Consider the following 25,264-nt stretch of genomic DNA (forward strand, 5'->3'; position numbering starts at 1 on the left):
TTTAAACGTATCTGGTTTCTTAGAGGTAGTAGAAGGCTCCTCGTCATACTCAATTTGGAGAATGAGCCTGATGGCCTCCAAGAGGTCAGGAACAACCAATTGTGTCAGAGTTTCCCCATCTGAAGTATCTGGATCAGTGTCAAAGGGGTCAGTGTAAGGAAGTAGTGGCCCGTTTAGAGGACACCTTGGTCTTAGGCGGGTGAAGGTTAGCCTTTTGTTTGACCAGAGACTGGTTTAATTGCTGTAACTGAGAAGACAGAGTATCTGCCCATGGCGGAGTAACTGTAGGGACAATATGTGGCTGTAATGGCACAGGAGGTCCCATAGGGGCCATAAGTCTAGTTACCAGCATAGTCAGTAAATTAGAGAAGGTAGCCCACGGTGGGACTTGATCTGCCCCTGGTGCTGCCGACTGACCTTGGGGTGCAGAGACCCCAGAACCTGTACCCTTAGCTGCTACATTTTCCTCAGGACCATCCATGGCATTAGCACTGCCTGGTGCAGGATCTGCCCTGGAGTCCTCACCCTATTTAGCAGACATTATTTGTAACCGTACCCCTAGGGTGAAAAAAAAGTAAACTTTAAGCAGACAGAATACCTGGCAAAAAAACCCTGACAGTGTGACTGCAAGCAGAACACAAAATAGGGAATTTAAGAGGTATACGGTGACTGTAACTTCACAGAGAAAGATACCAAACAAGTATATCCTGTGAAACACTATAGCTATAGGACCCTGACGCAGATAACCCCCCTCAGGGTATAGAATATAGGGATAGCAAAACCTGTGGGATACACGGAATAGAGATCACACGGCAGCTACTGGCACACACTCAGTCACATGTACAATGCAGAAATTAACACAAAGAACAATAAAACTGCACTGGACTAGCAATACTAAGTAACTGTACTACAGAGTAATGCTATATGGCAAAATAGTTATAACAATGCACAGTAAAACTGGATTTATATCACAGGGTAATTGTACTAAATATCCCTGAATGTATGCACTCTTTCTTAACTAACACTGTCTAAAGACATGTAGAATACTTAAGTGTCCTGTAAATGCACAGCGCTGGATGCAGGTGGCTTTACAGAGGAGACAGAGCCCAGCAGTCCCAAGATCAGCGCAGCATGAGAGAAATGGCGCCCAAACGCTGACAGGGAGTGAGGAAGGCAGAGAGGAGCAGCTCCAGGGCGGGAACATTTGCAGTAAATGGCGGCTGGGGGAGGGGCTATAGGTCAGAGCCTTATCCCCTTGCTTGACTTCACCACCGGGTACTGTGGGCCATAATAAAAATGTTTTTTTATAGAAACCGACCTGTGCCCCTGCCCTGGTGGTCTAGCGGGGTCCCTGTACAAACAGTGTCCACGCCAGCACGCGCGGTCCGTCTCCTAAGGACAGTCGCGGATCGCGTTTTGCAGCGGTTCCCGTCTGGGGGACCCTCTTATCTCCTCCCTTGGTGCGGCCACGCGGTCCTGGAGAGCAGCGGCGAGTGTGTGTGCCCTAATGTAGACCGGAGCCCTCCGCTGTAAGTACACGGCAACCAGGGCGTGGCAGTATACCGCGCCGCTGGGGGAGGTGATGGAGCTGCAGCATAAGAAGATGTCAGAATGACATCTAGCACTCAGTACCAATGCTGCAGCTCTTGAAGTCTTCTATTTTTCTTCATAAAAGCTCTTTTCCTGCAGGGCACCAACTTACAAACTAAGGTCCTGTGCACGGACGCAGGGTTACAGAGGAGGCGGTGCAAGGCATGCAAGGCATCCTGGGACAGTCAAAGCTTTAGCCTGTTGGTGCCTCGGATCAAGATCCAACTCTACACCCCAATGTTATTCCCTGTGGAATACAGTGTACCCCACTGCAGAAACTTACATTTTATATGTTTACAAACTGTATAAAATGTCTCTGGCTTCATTAACATATTAATGGACATTTATAATAAGAAGTTACTTACCGATAATTCTATTTCTCATAGTCCGTAGTGGATGCTGGGGACTCCGTAAGGACCATGGGGAATAGCGGCTCCGCAGGAGACTGGGCACATCTAAAGAAAGCTTTAGGACTAACTGGTGTGCACTGGCTCCTCCCCCTATGACCCTCCTCCAAGCCTCAGTTAGGATACTGTGCCCGGACGAGCGTACACAATAAGGAAGGATTTTGAATCCCGGGTAAGACTCATACCAGCCACACCAATCACACCGTATAACCTGTGATCTGAACCCAGTTAACAGCATGATAACAGAGGAGCCTCTGAAAGATGGCTCACAACAATAATAACCCGATTTTTGTAACAATAACTATGTACAAGTATTGCAGACAATCCGCACTTGGGATGGGCGCCCAGCATCCACTACGGACTATGAGAAATAGAATTATCGGTAAGTAAATTCTTATTTTCTCTAACGTCCTAAGTGGATGCTGGGGACTCCGTAAGGACCATGGGGATTATACCAAAGCTCCCAAACGGGCGGGAGAGTGCGGATGACTCTGCAGCACCAAATGAGAGAACTCCAGGTCCTTCTCAGCCAGGATATCAATTTTGTAGAATTTTACAAACGTATTTGCTCCTGACCAAGTAGCTGCTCGGCAAAGTTGTAAAGCAGAGACCCCTCGGGCAGCCGCCCAAGATGAGTCCACCTTCCTTGTGGAGTGGGCATTTACAGATTTTTGGCTGTGGCAGGCCTGCCACAGAATGTGCAAGCTGAATTGTACTACAAATCCAACGAGCAATAGTCTGCTTAGAAGCAGGAGCACCCAGCTTGTTGGGTGCACACAGGATAAACAGCGAGTCAGATTTCCTGACTCCAGCCGTCCTGGAAACATATATTTTCAGGGCACTGACAACGTCTAGCAACTTGGAGGCCTCCAAGTCCCTAGTAGCCGCAGGCACCACCAATAGGTTGGTTCAGGTGAGACGCTGAAACCACCTTGGGGAGAAACTGAGGACGAGTCCTCAATTCCGCCCTGTCCGAATGGAAAATCAGATAAGGGCTTTTCCAGGATAAAGCCGCCAATTCTGACACGCGCCTGGCCCAGGCCAGGGCCAACAGCATGACCACTTTCCATGTGAGATATTTTAACTCCACAGATTTAAGTGGTTCAAACCAATGTGACTTTTGGAACCCAAAACTACATTGAGATCCCAAAGTGCCACTGGAGGCACAAAAGGAGGCTGTATATGCAGTACCCCTTTTACAAACGTCTGAACTTCAGGGACTGAAGCTAGTTCTTTTTGGAAGAAAATTGACAGGGCCGAAATTTGAACCTTAATGGACCCCAATTTCAGGCCCATAGACACTCCTGTTTGCAGGAAATGTAGGAATCGACCCAGTTGAATTTCCTCCGTCGGGCCTTACTGGCCTCGCACCACGCAACATATTTTCGCCAATTGCGGTGATAATGTTTTTGCGGTTACATCCTTCCTGGCTTTGATCAGGATAGGGATGACTTCATCCGGAATGCCTTTTTTCCTTCAGGATCCGGCGTTCAACCGCCATGCCGTCAAACGCAGCCGCGGTAAGTCTTGGAACAGACAGGGTCCTTGCTGGAGCAGGTCCCTTCTTAGAGGTAGAGGCCACGGATCCTCCGTGAGCATCTCTTGAAGTTCCGGTTACCAAGTCCTTCTTGGCCAATCCGGAGCCACGAATATAGTGCTTTCTCCTCTCCATCTTATCAATCTCAGTACCTTGGGTATGAGAGGCAGAGGAGGGAACACATACACTGACTGGTACACCCACGGTGTTACCAGAGCGTCTACAACTATTGCCTGAGGGTCTCTTGACCTGGCGCAATACCTGTCGAGTTTTTTTAATCATGTGGACGACTTCTGGGTGAAGTCCCCACTCTCCCGGGTGGAGGTCGTGCTGAGGAAGTCTGCTTCCCAGTTGTCCACTCCCGGAATGAATACTGTTGACAGTGCTATCACATGATTTTCCGCCCAGCGAAGAATCCCTGCAGCTTCTGCCATTGCCCTCCTGCTTCTTGTGCCACCCTGTCTGTTTACGTGGGTGACTGCCATGATGTTGTCCGACTGGATCAACACCAGCTGACCTTGAAGCAGAGGTCTTGCTAAGCTTAGAGCATTGTAAATGGCCCTTAGCTTCAGGATATTTATGTGAAGTGATGTATCCAGGCTTGACCCTAAGCCCTGGATATTCCTTCCCTGTGTGACTGCTCCCCAGCCTCGCAGGCTGGCATCCGTGGTCACCAGGACCCAGTCCTGAATGCCGAATCTGCGGCCCTCTAGAAGATGAGCACTCTGCAACCACCACAGGATGGACCCCTTGTCCTTGGTGACAGGGTTATCCGCTGATGCATCTGAAAATGCGACCCGGACCATTTTTCCAGTAGGTTCCACTGGAAAGTTCTTGCGTGGAATCTAACGAATGGGATTGCTTCGTAGGAAGCCACCATTTTTACCCAGAACCCTTGTGCATTGATGCACTAAGACTTGGTTCGGTTTTAGGAGGTTCCTGACTAGCTCGGATAACTCCCTGGCATTCTCTTCCGGGAGAAACACCTTTTTTCTGGACTGTGTCCAGGAACATCCCTAGGAAACAGAAGACAAGTCGTCGGAACCAGCTGCGATTTTGGAATATTGAGAATCCAATCGTGCTGCCGCAACACTACCTGAGATAGTGCTACACCGACTTCCAACTGTTCCCTGGATCTTACCCTTATCAGGGAATCGTCCAAGTAAGGGATAACTAAAATTCCCTTCCTTCGAAGGGATATCATTTCGGCCATTACCTTGGTAAAGACCCGGGGTGTCGTGGACCATCCCTACGGCAGCGTCTGAACTGATAGTGACAGTTCTGTACCATAACCTGAGGTACCCTTGGTGAGAAGGGTAAATTTTGACATGAAGGTAAGCATCCTGGATGTCCCGAGACATCATGTAGTCCCCTTCTTCCAGGTTCGCAATCACTGCTCTGAGTGACTCAATCTTGAATTTGAACCTCTGTATGTAAGTGTTCAAAGATTTTAGATTTAGAATTGGTCTCACCGAGCCGTCTGGCTTCGGTACCACAATAGTGTGGAATAATACCCCGTTCCCTGTTGCAGGAGGGGTACCTTGATTATCACCTGCTGGGAATACAGCTTGTGAATGGCTTCCAAAACTGCCTCCCTGTTAGAGGGAGACGTCGGTAAAGCAGACTTTTGGAAACGGCGAGGGGGAGACGTCTCGAATTTCAATATGTACCCTTGAGATATTACCTGAAGGATCCAGGGGTCTACTTGCGAGTGAGCCCACTGCGCACTGAAATTCATTGAGAACGGGCCCCCACCGTGCCTGAGCTTGTAAGGCCCTAGCGTCATACTGAGGGCTTTGCAGAGGCGGGAAAGGATTTCTGTTCCTGGGAACTGGGTAATCTCTTCAGCCTTTTTCCTCTCCCTCTGTCACGAGCAGAAAAGAGGAACCTTTTGTCCGCTTGCCAACAAAGGACTGCGCCTGATAATACGGCGTCTTATTTTGAGAGGCGACCTGGGGTACAAACGTGGATTTCCCAGTTGTTGCCGTGGCCACCAGGTCTAAAAGACCGACCCCAAATGTCCCCTTTCAAAAGGCAATACTTCCAAATGCCGTTTGGAATCCGCATCACCTGACCATTTTACTGGTAGAATTGGACAACGCACTTATACTTGATGCCAGTCGGCAAATATTCTGCTGTGCATCCTGCATATATAGAAATGCATCTTTTAAATGCTCTATAGGCAATAATATACTATCCTTATCTAGGATATCAATATTTCCAGTCAGGGAATCCGACCATGCCAACCCAGCACTGCACCTCCAGGCTGAGGCGATTGCTGGTCGCAGTATAACACCAGTATGTGTGTGAATACATTTTTGGATATCCTCCTGCTTTCTATCAGCAGGATCCTTAAGGGCGGCCATCTCATGAGAGGGTAGAGCCCTTGTTCTTACAAGCGTGTGAGCGCCTTATCCCCCCTAGGGGGTGTTTCCCAACGCACCCTAACCTCTGGCGGGAAAGGGTATACAGCCAATACTTTTTAAGAAATTATCAATTGTTATCGGGGGGAAACCCACGCATCATCACACACCTCATTTTATTTCTCAGATTCAGGAAAACTACAGGTAGTTTTTCCCTCACCGAACATAATACCCCTTTTTGGTGGTACTCGTATTATCAGAAATGTATAAAACATTTTCCATTGTCTCAATCATGTAACGTGTGGCCCTACTGGAAATCACGGTGGTCTCTTCACCGTCGACACAGGAGTCAGTATCCGTGTCGGCGTCTGTATCTGCCATCTGAGGTAACGGGCGCTTTAGAGCCCCTGACGGCCTATGAGACGTCTGGACAGGCACAAGCTGAGTAGCCGGCTGTCTCATGTCAACCACTGTTTTTTTATACAGAGCTGACACTGTCACGTAATTTTTTCAACAGTACATCCACTCAGGTGTCGACCCCCTAGGTGGTGACATCACTGTTACAGACACTCTGCTCCGTCTCCACATCATTTTTCTCCTCATACATGTCGACACAAACGTACCGACACACAGCACACACACAGGGAATGCTCTGATAGAGGACAGGACCCCACTAGCCCTTTGGGGAGACAGAGGGAGAGTATGCCAGCACACACCAGAGCGCTATATATATATATACAGGGATAACCTTATATAAGTGTTTTTCCCCTTATAGCTGCTGTATGTTTTAATACTGCGCCTAATTAGTGCCCCCCTCTCTTTTTTTAACCCTTTCTGTAGTGTAGTGACTGCAGGGAAGAGCCAGGGAGCTTCCCTCCAACTGAGCTGTGAGGGAAAATGGTGCCAGTGTGCTGAGGAGATAAGCTCCGCCCCCTTTTCGGCGGCCTTATCACCCGTTTTTCTGTATATTCTGGCAGGGGTTAAATGCATCCATATAGCCCAGGAGCTATATGTGATGTATTTTTTGCCATGTAAGGTATTTATATCATGTTTTATTGCGTCTCAGGGCGCCCCCCCCAGCGCCCTGCACCCTCAGTGACCGGAGTATGAAGTGTGCTGAGAGCAATGGCGCACAGCTGCAGTGCTGTGCGCTACCTTATTGAAGACAGGAACGTCTTCTGCCGCCGATTTTTCCGGACCTCTTTGCTCTTCTGGCTCTGTAAGGGGGCCGGCGGCGCGGCTCCGGGACCCATCCAGGCTGGGCCTGTGATCGTCCCTCTGGAGCCAATGTCCAGTAGCCAAGAAGCCCAATCCACTCTGCACGCAGGGGAGTTCGCTTCTTCTCCCCTTAGTCCCTCGATGCAGTGAGCCTGTTGCCAGCAGGTCTCACTGAAAATAACAAACCTAAACTTAAACTTTCACTAAGAAGCTCAGGAGAGCCCCTAGTGTGCACCCTTCTCGTCGGGCACAGAAATCTAACTGAGGCTTGGAGGAGGGTCATAGGGGGAGGAGCCAGTGCACACCAGTTAGTCCTAAAGCTTTCTTTAGATGTGCCCAGTCTCCTGCGGAGCCGCTATTCCCCATGGTCCTTACGGAGTCCCCAGCATCCACTTAGGACGTTAGAGAAAAATATGTAGTAAAATGTGTGTAGCGTTATGAAAAACACGAGATGGACATATACTGCTTCACATACATATATATTTATTTCACATTTGAAGTGGATCAAAGAGACTATCCCTGGTAATAAACTAAAAAGGGTTTATGAAATCGGACTACCTGCTATAGACATTTGTAAAATGAGGAAAGCAGCCCAGTCAGTAGACAGGGACAAGGAGGTTCTGTATGGTGCAGGGCTAGAAGGGATCAAGGTGCAAGGAGACTGGCTCTGGAGTTGTGGACTCGGAGTATCACCTCAGACTGGCATCTCCAGCTTAGCACTGGCTGTAAGCTAACCATGTATGCATGCAGGCTATCCAATAGTATTTTAGTATACTCCATAAAGCAGCTGGAACAGCATCCACAGTAGAAGCTAACAAATGGCAGCCCACCAGTCGCTCTATTTTATCAGCCAGCAGTGGGCAAAATACCTGTAAAACGTAACCATATGCTCTACTAATACTACTCCAGCACCAAGACATACCATATTAGGAAACACTATTGTGACAAGTGGAAACGCACTCAGCAAGGAAGACTGCTTGCATATGATCCCCATAAGTTGTTACCCACAATATATCACCCAGTAGCAAGACGGTATGATAAAGGGAGAAAGCCTTTAAGCTGGTATTTGCGTACACTGAAATAAACATTATGGGAGAACCTGTAACAAGATGGGGCTTTAAATAACTACCTATACGTTTGGATTTACAGTAAACAATCTAGTAAATTGCTGCGACTCGGTCAGTGTGCTTTTCATCTGAGGAAATATTAAGGGGCTTCCAAGTGCTTACACAATTATACCCACAAATAACCCCAGACCTTACTCATAGGGAGCATCATGATTATTAGGACTATAGATAATAGGAACAGTGGTAACAAGCAGGGTCTCCCGGCGTTGCGCGGGTCCGATTTTTAAATGTGTAGCAGTTTTTATATATTAGCAAATAATTTGGTAAACAGACAAAAAAAATGCTATTTAAAAAAAATAAGATTTTAAACCTACCGGTAAATCTTTTTCTCCTAGTCCGTAGAGGATGCAGGGGACTCCGTAAGTACCATGGGGTATAGACGGGCTCCGCAGGAGACATGGGCACTACAAAGAACTTTAGAATGGGTGTGCACTGGCTCCTCCCTCTATACCCCTCCTCCAGACCTCAGTTAGAGAAACTGTGCCCAGAGGAGACGAACAGTACGAGGAAAGGATTTTGTTAATCTAAGGGCAAGATTCATACCAGCCCACACCATCCACACCGTATAACCTGGAATATACGAACCAGTCAACAGTATGAAACAAACAGCATCAGTCAGAGACTGATCAAAACTAACATAACCCTTATGTAAGCAATAACTATATACAAGTCTTGCAGAATTTAGTACACACTGGGACGGGCGCGCAGCATCCTCTACGGACTAGGAGAAAGAGATTTACCGGTAGGTTTAAAATCTTATTTTCTCTTACGTCCTAGAGGATGCTGGGGACTCTAAGGACCATGGGGATTATACCAAAGCTCCAGACCGGGCGGGAGAGTGCGGATGACTCTGCAGCACCGATTGAGCAAATAGTAGGTCCTCATCAGCAAGGGTATCAAACTTGTAGAATTTCGCCAAAGTGTTTGAACCCGACCAAGTCGCCGCTCGGCAAAGCTGTAATGCCGATACGCCTCGGGCAGCCGCCCAAGAAGAGCCCACCTTCCTGGTGGAATGGGCCTTTACTGAATTTGGTAACGGCAATCCAGCCGTAGAATGAGCATGCTGAATCGTGTTACAGATCCAGCGAGCAATAGTCTGCTTAGAAGCAGGAGCGCCAACCTTGTTGGCTGCATACAGGACAAACAGAGCCTCTGTTTTCCTAACCCGAGCCGTCCTGGCTACATAAATTTTCAAGGCCCTGACTACATCAAGGGACTTGGAATCCTCCAAGTCCCCCGTAGCCACAGGCACCACAATAGGTTGGTTCATATGAAATGATGAAACCACCTTAGGCAAAAATTGAGGACGAGTCCGCAATTCTGCTCTATCCACATGAAAAATCAGATAGGGGCTTTTGTGAGACAAAGCCGCCAACTCAGACACCCGCCTTGCAGATGCCAAGGCCAACAACATGACCACCTTCCAAGTGAGAAATTTTAATTCCACCGTTTGAAGTGGCTCAAACCAGTGAGATTTCAGGAACTGTAACACCACGTTAAGGTCCCATGGTGCCACTGGAGGCACAAAAGGAGGCTGTATGTGCAGCACTCCCTTTACAAAAGTCTGGACTTCTGGTAGAGAAGCCAATTCCTTCTGAAAGAAAATTGATAGGGCTGAAATCTGTACCTTAATGGAGCCTAATTTTAGGCCCATATCCACTCCTGTCTCCAGAAAGTGGAGAAAACGGCCCAAATGGAAAACTTCCGCAGGAGCATTCTTGGTTTCACACCAAGATACGTACTTCCTCCAGATACGGTGATAATGCTTCGCCGTCACCTCCTTCCTAGCCTTTATCAGAGTAGGGATGACTTCTTCCGGAATGCCCTTCCCAGTTAGGATTCGGCGTTCAACCGCCATGCCGTTAAACGCAGCCGCGGTAAGTCTTGGAACAGACAGGGCCCCTGTTGCAACAGGTCCTCTCTGAAAGGAAGAGGCCACGGATCTTCTGTGAGCATTTCCTGAAGATCTGAATACCAGGCCCTTCGAGGCCAATCTGGAACAATGAGAATTGTCTGCACTCTTTTTCTTCTTATGATTCTCAATATCTTTGAGATGAGTGGAAGAGGAGGAAACACATAGATCCACGCTGTCACCAGGGCGTCCACTGCTACTGCCTGAGGGTCCCTTGACCTGGCACAATACCTCCGCAGTTTCTTGTTGAGACGTGACGCCATCATGTCTATTTGCGGAAGCCCACACAGACTTGTTATCTCTGCAAAGACTTCTTGATGAAGTCCCCACTCCCCTGGATGGAGATCGTGTCTGCTGAGGAAATCTGCTTCCCAGTTGTCCACTCCCGGAATGAAGACTGCTGTCAAAGCGCTTACATGATTTTCCGCCCAGCGAAGAATCCTGGTGGCTTCCGCCATTGCCACTCTGCTTCTTGTTCCGCCTTGGCGGTTTACATGAGCCACGGCTGTGACGTTGTCTGACTGAATCAGAACCGGAAGATCGCGAAGAAGATTCTCCGCCTGATGCAGGCCGTTGTATATGGCCCTCAATTCCATTACGTTGATGTGTAGACAAGCCTCCTGGCTTGACCATAGTCCCTGGAAGTTTCTTCCTTGTGTGACTGCTCCCCATACTCGGAGGCTCGCGTCCGGGGTCACCAGAACCCAGTCCTGAATGCCGAACCTGCGACCCTCTAGAAGGTGAGCACTCTGCAGCCACCACAGGAGAGACACCCTGGCCCTGGGGGACAGGCTGATCTTTTGATGAATGTGTAGATGGGACCCGGACCACTTGTCCAGAAGGTCCCACTGAAAAGTCCTCGCATGGAACCTGCCGAAGGGAATGGCCTCGTAAGACGCCACCATTTTCCCCAGAACTCGCGTGCAGTGACGGACCGACACACTTTTCGGTTTCAACAGGTCCCTGACCAAGTTCTTGAGTTCCTGGGCTTTTTCCACCGGGAGAAAAACTCTCTTTTGTTCCGTGTCTAAAATCATGCCCAAGAAAGTCAACCGGGTCGTTGCAACCAACTGTGACTTTGGTAGATTGAGAATCCAGCCGTGTTGCTGCAGCACGCTTAGGAAGAGCGACACGCTTTTCATCAATTGTTCTCTCGATCTCGCTTTATCAGGAGATCCTCCAAGTACGGGATAATTGTGACTCCCTGCTTGCGCAAGAGCACCATCATTTCCGCCATTACCTTGGTGAAAATCCTCGGGGCCGTGGAAAGCCCAAACGGCTACGTCTGAAACTGGTAATGACAGTCCTGTACAGCGAATCTCAGGTACGCCTGATGAGGCGGATATATGGGGACATGATGGTATGCATCCTTTAATGTCTAGTGATACCATAACATACCCCCCTTCCAGGCTGGCGATAACCGCCCTGAGCGATTCCATCTTGAATTTGAAACTTTTTAAGTACAGGTTTCGGGATTTTAAATTCAGAATGGGTCTGACCGAGCCATCCGGTTTCGGGACTACAAACAGGGTTGAATAGTACCCCTTCCCCTGTTGAAGTAAGGGAACCTTGACAACCACTTGTTGATGACACAGTTTTTGAATTGCAGCTAAAACTACCTCCCTTTCTGGGGAAGAAGCTGGTATGGCCGATTTGAAAAACCGGCGAGGAGGCACGTTTTCGAATTCCAGCTTGTAACCCTGGGATACAATTTCCATTGCCCAGGGATCCACCTCTGATTGAACCCAGACGTGGCTGAAGAGTCGAAGACGTGCCACCACCGGGGCGGACTCCCTCAGTCGAGCCCCAGCGTCATGCAGTGGATTTAGTAGAAGCCGGGGAGGACTTCTGCTCCTGGGAACTAGCCATAGCCGGCAGTTTTTTCCCTCTACCTTTACCTCTGGCGAGAAAGAAGGATCCCCGACCTCTTCTGGACTTATGCGACCGAAAGGACTGCATCTAATATTGTGGCGTTTTCTTTTGCTGTGAGGAAACATAAGGTAAAAAAGTAGATTTACCTGCAGTAGCCGTGGAAACCAGGTCCGTGAGACCTTCCCCAAAAAAGTCCTCACCCATGTAAGGCAAAACCTCCATATGCCTCTTTGAGTCTGCATCACCTGTCCATTGGCGGGTCCACAGGGCTCGCCTGGCAGAAATCACCATGGCGTTGGCTCTCGAACCCAGCAGGCCAACGTCTCTCTGAGCCTCTCTCATATATAGGACTGCGTCTTTAATTTGACCCAAGGTCAATAAAATGGTATCCCTATACAGAGTATCAATGTCAGCTGACAAGGTATCTGTCCAAGCTGCTAGAGCGCTAAAAACCCAAGCCGACGCTATTGCCGGTCTGAGCAAGGCACCCGTATGTGTGTAAATTGACTTCAAGGTAGTTCCCTGCCTGCGATCAGCAGGATCCCTGAGGGCTGCTGTACCTGGAGACGGCAGCGCCACCTTTTTGAACAAGCGCGTTAACGCCTTGTCTACTCTAAGCGAGGATTCCCACCGTACCTTGTCCTTAGCCGGGAAAGGATACGCCATATGAATTCTCTTGGGAATCTGCAGTTTCTTGTCTGGAGTTTCCCAAGCTTTTTCAAATAACTCATTCAGCTCATGAGATGGGGGGAAAGTTACCTCCGGTTTCTTTTCTTTAAACATGTGTACCCTCGTGTCAGGGACAGAGTGGTCATCTGTGATATGCAAAACATCTTTAATTGCAATAATCATATAATGAATACTTTTGGCCACCCTTGGGTGTAACCTCGCATCATCGTAGTCGACACTGGAGTCAGACTCCGTGTCGGTATCAGTGTCTGCTACTTGGGACAGTGGGCATTTCTGAGACCCCGAAGGGCCCTGTGACACAGTTAAAGCCATGGATTGACTCCCTGCTTTATCTCTGGACTCTGCTTTGTCCAACCTCTTATGTAATAAAGCCACATTTGCATTTAAAACATTCCACATATCCAACCAGTCAGGTGTCGGCGCTGCCGACGGAGACACCACAATCATCTGCTCCACCTCCTCCCTAGAAGAGCCTTCCGCTTCAGACATGCCGACACACACGTACCGACATCCCCACACACTCAGGGAAATTTCTATCTGGAGACAGTTCCCCAATAAGGCCCTTTGGAGAGACAGAGAGAGAGTATGCCAGCACACACCCAGCGCCAACTAACACTGGAAACAATTCCCAGATAAACAGCGCTTTTATATATATATATATATATATATATATATATATGACAATATACACTCACTGCGCTAATTATAAGTGCCCCCCACCCCTCTTTTTGCCCTCTGTCACTGTGTTCAGCAGGGGAGAGTCCGGGGAGCCAGCGTCTCTGCAGTGTACTGTGGAGAAAATGGCACTGGTTAGTGCTGTAGTACCAAGCTCCGCCCCATCAGAGGCGGGCTTCGGTCCCGCTCAAATTTACAAACACTGGCGGGGGATTGTATATCTACTGCCTCCGCAGCCTATATAATATATTAGCCAGTCCTAGAGGTTTATTATTGCTGCCCAGGGCGCCCCCCCCCCTGCGCCCTGCACCCATCCGTGCCTGCAGTGTGTGTTGTGTGTGGGAGCAATGGCGCGCAGCGTTACCGCCGCGCGTTACCTCAGAGAAGAACTGAAGTCTTCTGCCGCCTTTGAAGTCTTTTTTCTTCTAATACTCACCCGGCTTCTATCTTCCGGCTCTGCGAGGAGGACGGCGGCGCGGCTCCGGGACGAACGGCTAGGGTGAGACCTGCGTTCCGACCCTCTGGAGCTTATGGTGTCCAGTAGCCCAAGAAACAGAGCCTATAACTTAAGTAGGTCTGCTTCTCTCTCCTCAGTCCCACTGTTGCCAGCAGTGCTCCCTGAAAATAAAAAAGCTAACAAAATTCTTTTTTCAGAGAAACTCAGGAGAGCTCCCCTGTAATGCACCCAGTCTCCTCTGGGCACAGGATCTACCTGAGGTCTGGAGGAGGGGCATAGAGGGAGGAGCCAGTGCACACCCATTCTAAAGTTCTTTGTAGTGCCCATGTCTCCTGCGGAGCCCGTCTATACCCCATGGTCCTTACGGAGTCCCCAGCATCCTCTAGGACGTAAGAGAAAATATACAAAAGCTCTGAAAGAAATAAAATAAAAAAGTTTAACTAAACAAAATTTTCTTTCAGTAAAATTAAAGGAATTTTATTGCGACTATGATTTAATAATTCAATCATTTTATACTTTTCTTATTACAATTATTATTTTATAACAAAGTATCAGCAAAAACAAAAAAAAGGTTATATTAATTTCTTTCATTTTAAATGATGTCTTCAATATTTGTCGCTCTGTCGCTATGTGGTCTAATAGCTTAATTTTTTGATACTAAATGACTGTGTAAGATTTGGCAGCTTGACCTTGAGACCTGTGGAAGATATTTGCGTTTGTACAAACAAACAAATTCTTATTATATATTTATATATATATTTTTTATAGTGATGGACATGAGAGTCAACTGATTTAATGGAGCTCTGCTTTAAGACACAACATCACGTAGCTAATACCCCTTTCAGACCACCCGTGGCGTGTCGCACCAAGGAGCCGTATATGGGTAATTCTCGGGTGCGACCAGCCTGAGCCCCTTCACACAGCTGTCCCCAGCCCGGTATATTGCCGGTTTGGTGACATCAGCGATGACGCGTGCGGGGGCTGCGCTTGGAGATCAGATGATCTCCAAGCGCCGCCCGTCCATACAGTGTGAACGGGAAACGGGTCGCAACGACCCTGCTACCCATTCACACCGCAGAGCGGTTGAAATACTGGGTCACTCGACCCGGTATATTTCCCCTGGGCCCTTTCAGACCGCACAGCAACATGGGTTATTGCGTGCTGATGAGCAATAACCCGGGTTACAAGCTGGTGGTCTGAAAGGGGTATAATACAGTGTATACTATTTGGAGAAATTATAGTACAACTTCTTTATTGCATGAACAAATCATTAGTGCTCCCTCTTTGCTAGCTGGATAGGTCAATTTCTCTAAATGGGTGTGCCCTTCAAGATAAATGTGTGTTAACTACATAAAATCACAGTTACAACTGCTTGCGAATGTGGCATAAACAGAATGTACCATTTACAGCGTATCTTAGTGATCATTATAACAGCCCCAGTCCGCAAACACAAAAGGTGTAAAATTTGAATGGTTCAGTCACCTCTTATATGGATTCTTAATTCAGTGGTTTTATTTTATTAATTGTAATGTATTCTAAAAGTACATGTGTCAAAGAAAACAAGATGGTAGAACAGTCAAGAACTTGCCTTTCCACCACGAAAAACATGGTACCATACGGATGTCCCTCCAAAATCAATATGAAAGTCTGTAAAACAGCCCTTAACGCTCATCAAACAATACCTGTGAAATAAATCAGTTGTTCAAATTAGGTAACTTCAGCAATTTCAGCAAAACTAAATAAAAATGCAAAACTGCATTTATTGCCATCAAGCAATATTAAATAAAACACAAACCTGAACGTTTATAGTGAATCTCGAAACTTCTACAGGTTAATTCTACTGGAATATTTGAGATAATGTTATTAAGGTGTTGCCAATGGTAAGGGAAACTAATTGAACATGTTTAATAAGATTGCCTTTCCTATAGCCCCATTCAGTTGTACAACACCTATCATCATCAATGCCGCTTCAAAGAATAGTTAATGGATTCACTCCAACATAAAACTAAATTATCCAACACCTGTCAATTTCTCCACCTATATGTAGCCTAATATCAGACATTAAGGGGGTATTCAATTGAGGATTAAGAGGGCGAACTGCCGTTGCCATGGCATTTAAACGCCAGCCCGCTTCACACCCTTCGACCGGCCGTTTCGCACCCCTCTTCGCTTAAAAGTGCTCGCTACCATCTATGGAAATCCATTAGCCCACAACTGAATTCCTCCGTAAGTTTACAATGGGTTGGCTAACTAAAGGTGCTTTCTCCCTGCATTACTTTTGATTTGAGTGGCTCCTTTTTGATCTTTTTTTATAGAAGTTCTGGTGCTAAACCGTGCAGTTTCTTCCTTTAGAGCTCTCTGTGTAGCTGACATTATCTCATCAAAGCCCTAGATATAAAAACTGTTCCGCTTGCCCCTATTCTACCTTGCCTCGGCAACAGCAACTTCCCACTTAATGAATGCTTCTCAACTTCCCCTTTTACACTGAGTTCTATCTACTTCTCACCCCAATCTCTTCTTGGCTGCACTGTACTCAAACCTCTCATCCACCTCCCCACTTTATACAGCATCTGCTATTAACAGCGTTTCCCAAATCCATTCCCCTGGGAACCCTAACAGTGCATGTTTTCCATATGTCCTGGTTGTAGCACAGGAATATACATTACTGACTGATACATTTTAAAAGTGCCACAGATGATACAAATTATTTCACTTGTGAGTCTGTGAGGAAAGTGGAAAACATACATTATTAGGGTTCCCTTAGGACTGGTTTTGGAGACACAGGCATAAAGCATAAACCTTGTTTATTTTAAGGTTTTCAAATCACTTCATAAGAGACAAAAAATCTTGACTGACAAAATCTTGACTGAAAAATGATAATAAATGTATATGTAGGAGTGCAATTTTTTTGGTGGTGTACCACTGTAAATTGATTAATTAGCATTTGGACGCAGCTGCTGTGTGAAAATATGGGGTTGGGTACAGGACACCGGCAATGCGGATGCTGGCGGTCAGAATACAGACACCGCTATCCTGACCGCCAAAATAACAGGTGCCCGCAACTAATCTAACCCTAACCCCTTCTTTCCCTCACTGCAGCCTAACCCTCACCCCATCCCCGCCCCATAGCTTAACCCTTACCCTCCCCTCCCACAGCCTAACCCTAATCCTCCCCGGCATACTTACGTTCAGGATTCTGGCGTTGGCATTATGGTAGCTGTCGGGATTCTGCCACTGGTCTTCTGACTGCAGGGATCCCGTGTGTCGGAATGCCAACTACATCACAAAATATGCTAATGCTGCAGGACGCATCTTGTGTATATAGACATCTGAAGCATGTTTGTGTGATCCGCTGCGGAGTCTGAAGACGCAGCATCGGATCACTCTGCATGAACATCGGCCATCTGAGTAACCCACAAGTTACTCAGGATGTCTGGAGAATTTAAGCTGCCAGGATCAGAAGATATGTGTCAAAAGATAACAGACCGTGACCTTGGCATGCCTCCATCACCACCCACAAATGGCCTAAGCATGTCAATCATGGCGCATTACAACAATTGATTTCTGCCCTGAAGGGCCTAGTTCGTGTTTATACAGATGTGTCCTCATAGAATGTTGCTGTGGGAGGCAGTGTGTCCCAGTGCTGCCGTGCAAAGCGTCACCTCCCGCGGCCACCAGGTCCCCCATTGACTGATATGGCTACTGCCACAGGCTACAACTTAGAAATCTATGGGTAGCAGAAGAATAGTTTCCCGCTACCCACATTACTGAACCTCTGCCGGCTAGCCTGTATTGGTTATGGGTAGCTGTAGCATCGCTGCCCACTACCTCCTCCTGAGGTCCCGAGGTATTTGTAGCAGGAGCGTGTATACACATGCTGCCCGCTACCATACGCTGTGCCATGCTATACAGCCTGTGATGCAACCACTGGAAAGGGACACATCTGTAGGAGATGCTGATGTTCACGCAACTGAGCAATTATCGGTAGAAAGCGCATGCGCTGTGATCACAAGCCAAGGTAACTTTGCGACGCAACTCACAGTGAGGATTGACTTGCAGAGTTATTGACATAAAGGGACCGTTTTCAGGGCCTGTTTCTGCCTTCACCTGCAATCATGTACATAGAAAAACATGGCGCCAGCAGCGTTACTGCCGCGGCCAGTCTGCGTGATCAGACTCACTCGGGGAGTCGATGCTCCTCATTATTGTGTTGATGCTGTGTATGTGTACAAGTTGCTGGGGACTTTGCGATGACTCCAGTGGGCGTCTATGTTCTTTTCTGGATGGCAGCTTCACTTGCAACAACTGAGAGATACACAGCTACAGGGCCATTCCACTGGCACGCATGGGACATTTGTACAAGTTTTAACATATCATTTTTTGTTCAAATTTAACTAGTACTTTTTTTATTTTTATTTAAAGATATCACATATGGGACAAACCAAGTCCACCACCGGTTTTTAAAGAATACTTCTACCCGATAATTCCCCTCAACCACAAGTTAAGAGCCTGCGTTATTTTTTATGAACACACAGGAGAAAGAGCTAGACTTTAAACTTGTCAACCGATGCTGAAAACTCAAAATATACACAGTTACAGATTTTGTTTTAGGGTCACGTACGGGACATTTTTACTCCTTTGCAAGGAATGGCCCTACAGCAAATGCTGCAGCAAGCTCATACATAGAAGAACACTGTTCTACAGATACTACTACACCAACAGATCTTTCATCCAGAAAAGAACGAAAAAGTTATCAATAACATTCCAAAAAAAAAAAACGAGATAAGATAAATCACTGCTGGTTGGTTTGAGTGTCAAACGCAGACACGATCAGTACTCCTCCTACTGTCTCGCTGCAGAACCTTGTTAAACTATTAATTAGGTAGGAAGAGGACAGTCCTTTTTAATTGTAACAGCATATTTTAGGCACAGTGTTTCAAAATGCAGAAAAGCCTTTATTGCAGAAAACCCCAAGTTATAAACAGAACATGCCTTAACCAACATGCTCCCTAACTGTAAATTCAATTCCCTACATTAGACAGGATTGTTGGTTCTTCATGAGTTTTGTTGTTTAAGGATATTCTGTATCTATGGAATTTTCACAGATCTACCGAAGATCTGTCAACAGTACAGATCAAAATACAGTTGTACAACCTCTTTAACACAATACTAAACGCTACCCAATTTTTGGAATGCCAGCGATGGACGACGATATAGCATTCAACGATATAGTGCGTACACACTGAATGTTATCGTTCAACGATAACGTTCAGTAACGTCACCACTGGCATTCCCGGACATGCATCTCAGCCCAACACTGACGGGTTGAGCTGCATGTCAGCTCAATACTGGTGAACGCTGAACGCATTGTTCACCAATATTACCCCCATACACACTGGACAATATAAGCACAATAATAAAGGATAATGACATTTATGTCGTTATCGTTTATTTTTTAGGCTGAAATTGCCTAGTGTGTAGCCCTCTTAATTTTAACAATTAAATCCACCAATATTTCCTCACATTATACATGCTCACACTCAAACAGACCCATGTTTTCTTTAGATTTATGTGATGCTGGGGATCCTTTAGGTTACTCAGAATGGCTATTTTGAATATCAAAATAAACTTTATTGTAGTTGACCACTTGACCTTGCCGTGCAGGAAAAATTTTTTTGTTTTTTTTTGTTTTTGTAATGGCTTATTGCAGTAGCTTTAAAAAAGTTACGGTTGTGGAACCTACAGCATATGCATGTCATGGGTATCTGGGAGGGATTTCCAGTATAGCATAAGATGACCATGTGGACATTACAAAAAATGCAATTCACTCACAAAAAAGAAAGGCAGAACATAAATCAGCAAACTTACCATGACAAAGGTGGACATTCATGAAACCAATGTAGTATTATTAGGTGTACAGAATAATAATAACACGTCTATTTTTCTGTAACACTGATATAAAACATGTAATATACTTTTCTGTGACATAACTTTAATATATTAGCACAAATTATATCATAACGCCACAAAACAACTTTGTCTCTGGTTCGTTTTTGCAGCTCACTGTAAATTAGGAGTCAACCAAATGACATCATAGCAAAATTATTGCCATTGTCCATTTAACGCAGAAAGAACAGGGAGCAACACATTGCATTGGATGATATAATAGCATGTGTCAGATAGGAACTGAACAAACAGTTATGAGCATACATCTTAGTGACCTTGAGAGCATTACACATGTATCATTGGACAAATGAAGAGCAATACAATAGACATGCAATGTCAAAAACTGAAGAAAAAAAAACACTTTCCAACCAAATGCAAACATTGCCTGAATTGGAATATCCAAAACAGAGATTTCCCCACCAATCATTGCAAAATTGTGCTTAGATTTACATGCCAGGTAAAGAAAACTGCAACTAAGGAGAGAAAAAAAACAGCTAGAAATACAATCTCCATTTCTCATGCAATGCAGGATGATTAGTCTGTTCTCCATCCATCAATCTTAATTAGGAGCCAAGAACAGCAATATCCTCACATCCTTCCCCCGCAAAAGCACTTCATTAACACTGTAAGGATTAGCCCAGCCGAGTCTCCATTACCTCTCTGCAGCAGAAACAACGATTGGTCACAAAAGCATCGGGAAGAATTCACTTAGCAATGTCTTTGCCCCCTCCTCCTCCCCGAGCACACCGAGCTGAAGGATGGCAGCAGGATGCAGACGGCGTGCATGGTCTCTGGAAACAAGAGGCTGGCGCAAACTAGAGACACCTCCAGCACATCTGCGCTGGCTGCCTAGCAACCACATCTAGGGCTGGGGCTGACGGCATGATACGCAATGCTGTCAGGAAGACGCTCTTTGCGTTCCGTAAACCCCTATGGCTGCCTCCACCCTTCAGAGAGCTTGTAGATCACAGGTACTGCACGCACCGAGCATTACAACAGAGCCACACACACCACACTAGCTGCCAGATGGGCCACCATCCCACAGCAATGTACTCTTCCTGTAAACCTTCTTTAGAAGAACTTTAGAACTAGACCGGAACGCATAATAATAAAACAATGCATACTGTGTACATGCAATAATATGGCAGCAATCGTCAAGATCCTAGTGATACTACTGTGTAACAAGTCATCCAGGGGTGTATCTACCTATTGGTCAGGATGGCACTCGCCAGGGGCGCCAGGCAAGGAGGGGGCGCCGTCTGGCAGTGCCATCCATGGCCAGGGGGTAGAACCAAGTAGTTCTGTCAGACTTGATGACTGTCTGTTGGTGCCGTCGCCAGTGTCCGGCAGCAGCGCACTGCACCTCGCTTGTAATCAGACTCAACATAAACTACAGCTCCCAGCAGCCCTTGTTGCCGGGAGCTCCCGGCAGCAAGGGCTGCTAGGAGCTGTAGTTTACTTTGAGTCTGATTGATCACTAGTGCGGAGCTGTGCCGCTGGACACTGGCGCCGGCTCAGACCCCTAGATACACCCCTGAAGTCATCAAATTATGAAAACCTATAAAACTTTGAATTAAACTATTCAATTATAGGGGGGAGATTCAAATGTTTGAAAAGTCGGTTGGGAGTCTGTTTTTTCCTGTCTATTAGATAAGAAAAAACAGACTCCCAACTGACTTTTCAAACATTTGAATCTCTCCCATAGAGTCAGAAGAAACCTGTTCACTAGGAGGATGTACTAATCCATTACAGAATAGGAGAAAAGTACACAGCAGTAATACATTACGTATGTCGTTTTTGGGATGTACTAAAAAGCATGATCACAAAAAGAAATGAAACCATAGATGGCCATCCCTAATTAGGATGGTTATAGATCAATGGGTCGACAGTCAGAAGGTTGACGTGCACAAGGTCGACATAGAAATGGTCGACGTGTTTTTTTTAATGTTTTTTTTTTGTGTCAAAATGTTCCTTTCAGCACTTGGACCCCCAATTAGTGCACCGCATTCACTCACCATGCTTCCTATTCCAAGTTGTAGTCCATGTGGATAATAAAGTATGAAAAAGTTCTGAAAATGAAAAAAAAAAATCCAAAAAACTAATGTCAACCTTTTCATGTGTCAACCTTTGTCGTGTCGTCCTTTTGAGAATGTCGACCATTTGGTATCGACCTATCATCCGAATACCAATTAGGATACTGGGTTTAAATTTAGATAGCCTTACCTTATTCGTGTTGATATCATTCAGTACAGACACTATAATGTTAGAACTGGCTTTACTTATACATTTATTTTGAACAGAGGTTTTAGTCTAGTCTTCTACGGTATATAAATTAAAAACTTTAGATAAATGTATTTGTTGTAGTTTGACTAGTCGGAGATGAAGTTAAAAATATACAGACATCCAGAGCTTTGAAGGTGAACTGCAGGCTATCATCCTGATCATCCCCATCAGGGGCACATTAAGGGCAGGATGTACTAAAGGGAAAATGCTGTAAAACCCCCATTTTTTTGTCGCCGAGGGTATCAATCTTTTGATGGCGATACGCTATAGAAGCCTATGGGCTTCTTACCGCCGCCCCGCTCACGGCGACCACCCCCGGCGTACCTGTGTGCAAGTAAGCCTCCGTGGTGTGCTGGTGCGGCCCCCCTCCTCCCCAGCAGCACAGTCATTTGTCCTTCCAGCTGCAGGGGGGAGGAGCAGAAGCCCGGAGACTCCCTGCACACATCACCTCCCGAGTCTGGGAGTTTACGCAGACCCCCGCGACATCACGGGGGGCCTCGTACACCGCATTGCAATGTTAATCGCACATGTTAGTACATATGCGATTAGCGTCGCTGCGGTGGGTGGCCCGGGGTGGCGATGTATTTTAATACATCCCGCCCCTAGAGAGGAGGAGTCCCGTGTGCAGACTGTCTGGGCCTCCTCCTCTCTAGCTGTCAGCGTTATAGACTCTGGGCACTAGGGGACCCTAGCGCTTTCCCAGAGTCTAGTGTACATGCAGTGATTTCCTTACTGCGCATGTGTGAAACACCAGGAAAATGGCTGCCGCTCCATCTTCCTGGTGAATTCTGAAGAGCTGCTGCTCCCGGCGCGGGACCCCAGAGGGTGAGTATTGAAAAAATTAGTGCAGGGTGTGCAGTGTGCGTCCCCCTGGTCCCCAGGGTGCTCGTGTGCACCGTACACACTGCACCAGTTATAAATATGCCAGTGCATCCCATTGTTTTTCATCTCCAATAGTTTAAATCAGGGCAAGATTAACGGCTACATGGGCCTGGGGCTGAAAATTGTAGAGGGTCTGTACAGAGAAGGGGTGTAGCAGAGACCTGTGGGTGTAGTCAGAGCCACATGGGTGTGTACACATTTACACTATCAGCCCCAAAATATCCTTCAATACATAAAAATAGAAACGCTTCATAATTTTGTTAGAGTTTAATACTTATGATTTATGGCAGACTGTGTGGTTGGTCATCATTATGGTGTCATAATGAGGGGCCTATTTTTATGTGGAGGCCTGGAGCTCTATCCAACCCATTGGTGATCAGGCCCTGGTTTCAGTGTACAAGTACTTAATGAATTTAATCTCTCTCTTCACTCTTTTGGGGAAATCCTATGAATTTTGGGGTACATGCAAGTGCCACACTTACAGTACAGATGACTCACAATTTTTTTCTGCAGCCCCATACGGAGGTGAGCAAAAATGTCCGGCACTAGAAGGGGCCGCAACAGGTGCAAGTTCGGGTCAGTTGCCAGCATTTACACGCCACTGCAAAAGCAACTCGCACCCATTGTGGGGATTAGAATCGCCCCCTTTGTGTAATGGAGGCCCAAGTAAATAGCCACCATATAATTTTTGTTTATATTACTGAAAATAGTAATTCATGGTCACATTAACGCTCTGTATTCTAAGACAGTTGTACTACCTTCCATGGGGAGACTGTTCCCAATACCAAGGTCTCAAAGGGGGTCATTCCGAATTGATCGCTCGCTAGCAGTTTTTAGCAGCCGTGCAAACGCTATGCCGCCTCCAACTGGGAGTGTATTTTAGCTTAGCAGAAGTGCGAACGAAAGGATCGCAGAGCGGCTACAAAAAAATATTGTGCAGTTTCTGAGTAGCTTCAGACCTACTCAGCGCTTGCGATCACTTCAGACTATTCAGTTCCTGTTTTGACGTCACAAACACGCCCTGCGTTCGCCCAGCCACGCCTGCGTTTTTTCGAACACTCCCTGAAAACGGTCAGCTGACACCCAGAAACGCCCTCTTCCTGTCAATCACTCTGCGGCCAGCAGTGCGACTGAAAAGCTTCGCTAGTCCTTATGTGAAACTACATCGTTCGTTGTAATAGTACGACGCTCGTGCGCATTGCGCCGCATGCGCAGAAGTGCCGATTTTTTGCCTGATCGCTACGCAGTTACAGAAATCTGCTAGCGAACAACTCGGAATATCCCCCAATACCAAGAAAGCAATGTAACAGAATGCATATACTGAAACACATTCTAAACCAGCTGTAACCTTAAAAGTGTGACATTTAAATCCGACAGCATTAGGTTATTGACCCCCTTTAGATACATAACAACAAATGTCTACCTAATGTAATAACAGCAAGTGTGCGACTTGGTAATTTATTGTAAAATAATATAATACAGAATTGCTAATTCAGACATAATATTTAAGGAGACAGAAGCAGATAAATACGTTTTCTATCTTGAATGTACCTACTCTCTATAAAAGGGGTTTCAAAATCTGCCTGAAGCCTTTAGTTTGCCTCCTGAATCTCGACCCCGGACTCTGTCCCATGATCAGCAGCCTTACCTTCTCCCAGCAGCCACCTGCCAATCTGATTCACATACAGTAATCCTTCCCAAATACCTCAGCACAAAATGTAGTGAAAGGGATGAGTTTTAGGTCACTGTAGTGGTAAGAAGTTTAGAAAGGGAAGCATTCGATATCCTGGCTGTCAGGATCCCGGCGCTCAGCATACTGGCGTCGGGATCCCAACCGCCGGGATACCAACAACTATCCACGACACCCCTGGAGGTAGAATAAATAGCGTGGCGCGCCACCGTGCCCGCAGCGTGGCGAGAGCGCAAGGGGTTCTTTTGCACCCGCCCCACTGCCGGCATTCCGGCGGTCGGGATCCCGGCGTCCGTATGCTGGGCGCCGGGAACCTGACAGACGGGATATCGTAGTAGACCTGTTTAGAAAGCAGTGCATAGCAAACGATGGTGTTCCGCCTTAAGATTGCTATATACACACACACACACACACACACACACACACACACACACACAGATATCAGCAAATTGGGCTTAAACAAAATTCATCAGATAATTACCTAAGTTAGGGAGTTTGGCCTTCATGATGTTGGTATCTTTTGAGGTTTAGTGGGAAATTGTGTCATATCATTACACCATTTTTGTATTGCCTGCATGACACCAACTCCTAGCAGTGGGTGTTAGGTACTGACTA

General features: G+C 46.5%; 1 protein-coding gene across 11 annotated transcripts in view; it reads right to left on the minus strand.

Annotated features, from left to right (window-relative positions):
- KDM2B (lysine demethylase 2B) overlaps positions 1 to 25,264 on the minus strand; it is a 473,004-nt gene that overhangs the window by 286,821 nt on the left and 160,919 nt on the right. For 10 of the 11 annotated variants that reach the window (XM_063964438.1, XM_063964435.1, XM_063964434.1 and 7 more), the window contains one exon: positions 15,437 to 15,530. In XM_063964438.1, the coding sequence (XP_063820508.1) occupies positions 15,437 to 15,530 (94 nt within the window). Of the gene's footprint in view, positions 1 to 15,436; positions 15,531 to 20,450; positions 20,629 to 25,264 lie in introns of those variants that run through there. The other variant, XM_063964439.1, reaches the window with a different exon arrangement.

The sequence above is a fragment of the Pseudophryne corroboree genome, chromosome 1, assembly GCF_028390025.1.
Source record: "Pseudophryne corroboree isolate aPseCor3 chromosome 1, aPseCor3.hap2, whole genome shotgun sequence".
NCBI classification, from domain to species: domain Eukaryota; kingdom Metazoa; phylum Chordata; class Amphibia; order Anura; family Myobatrachidae; genus Pseudophryne; species Pseudophryne corroboree.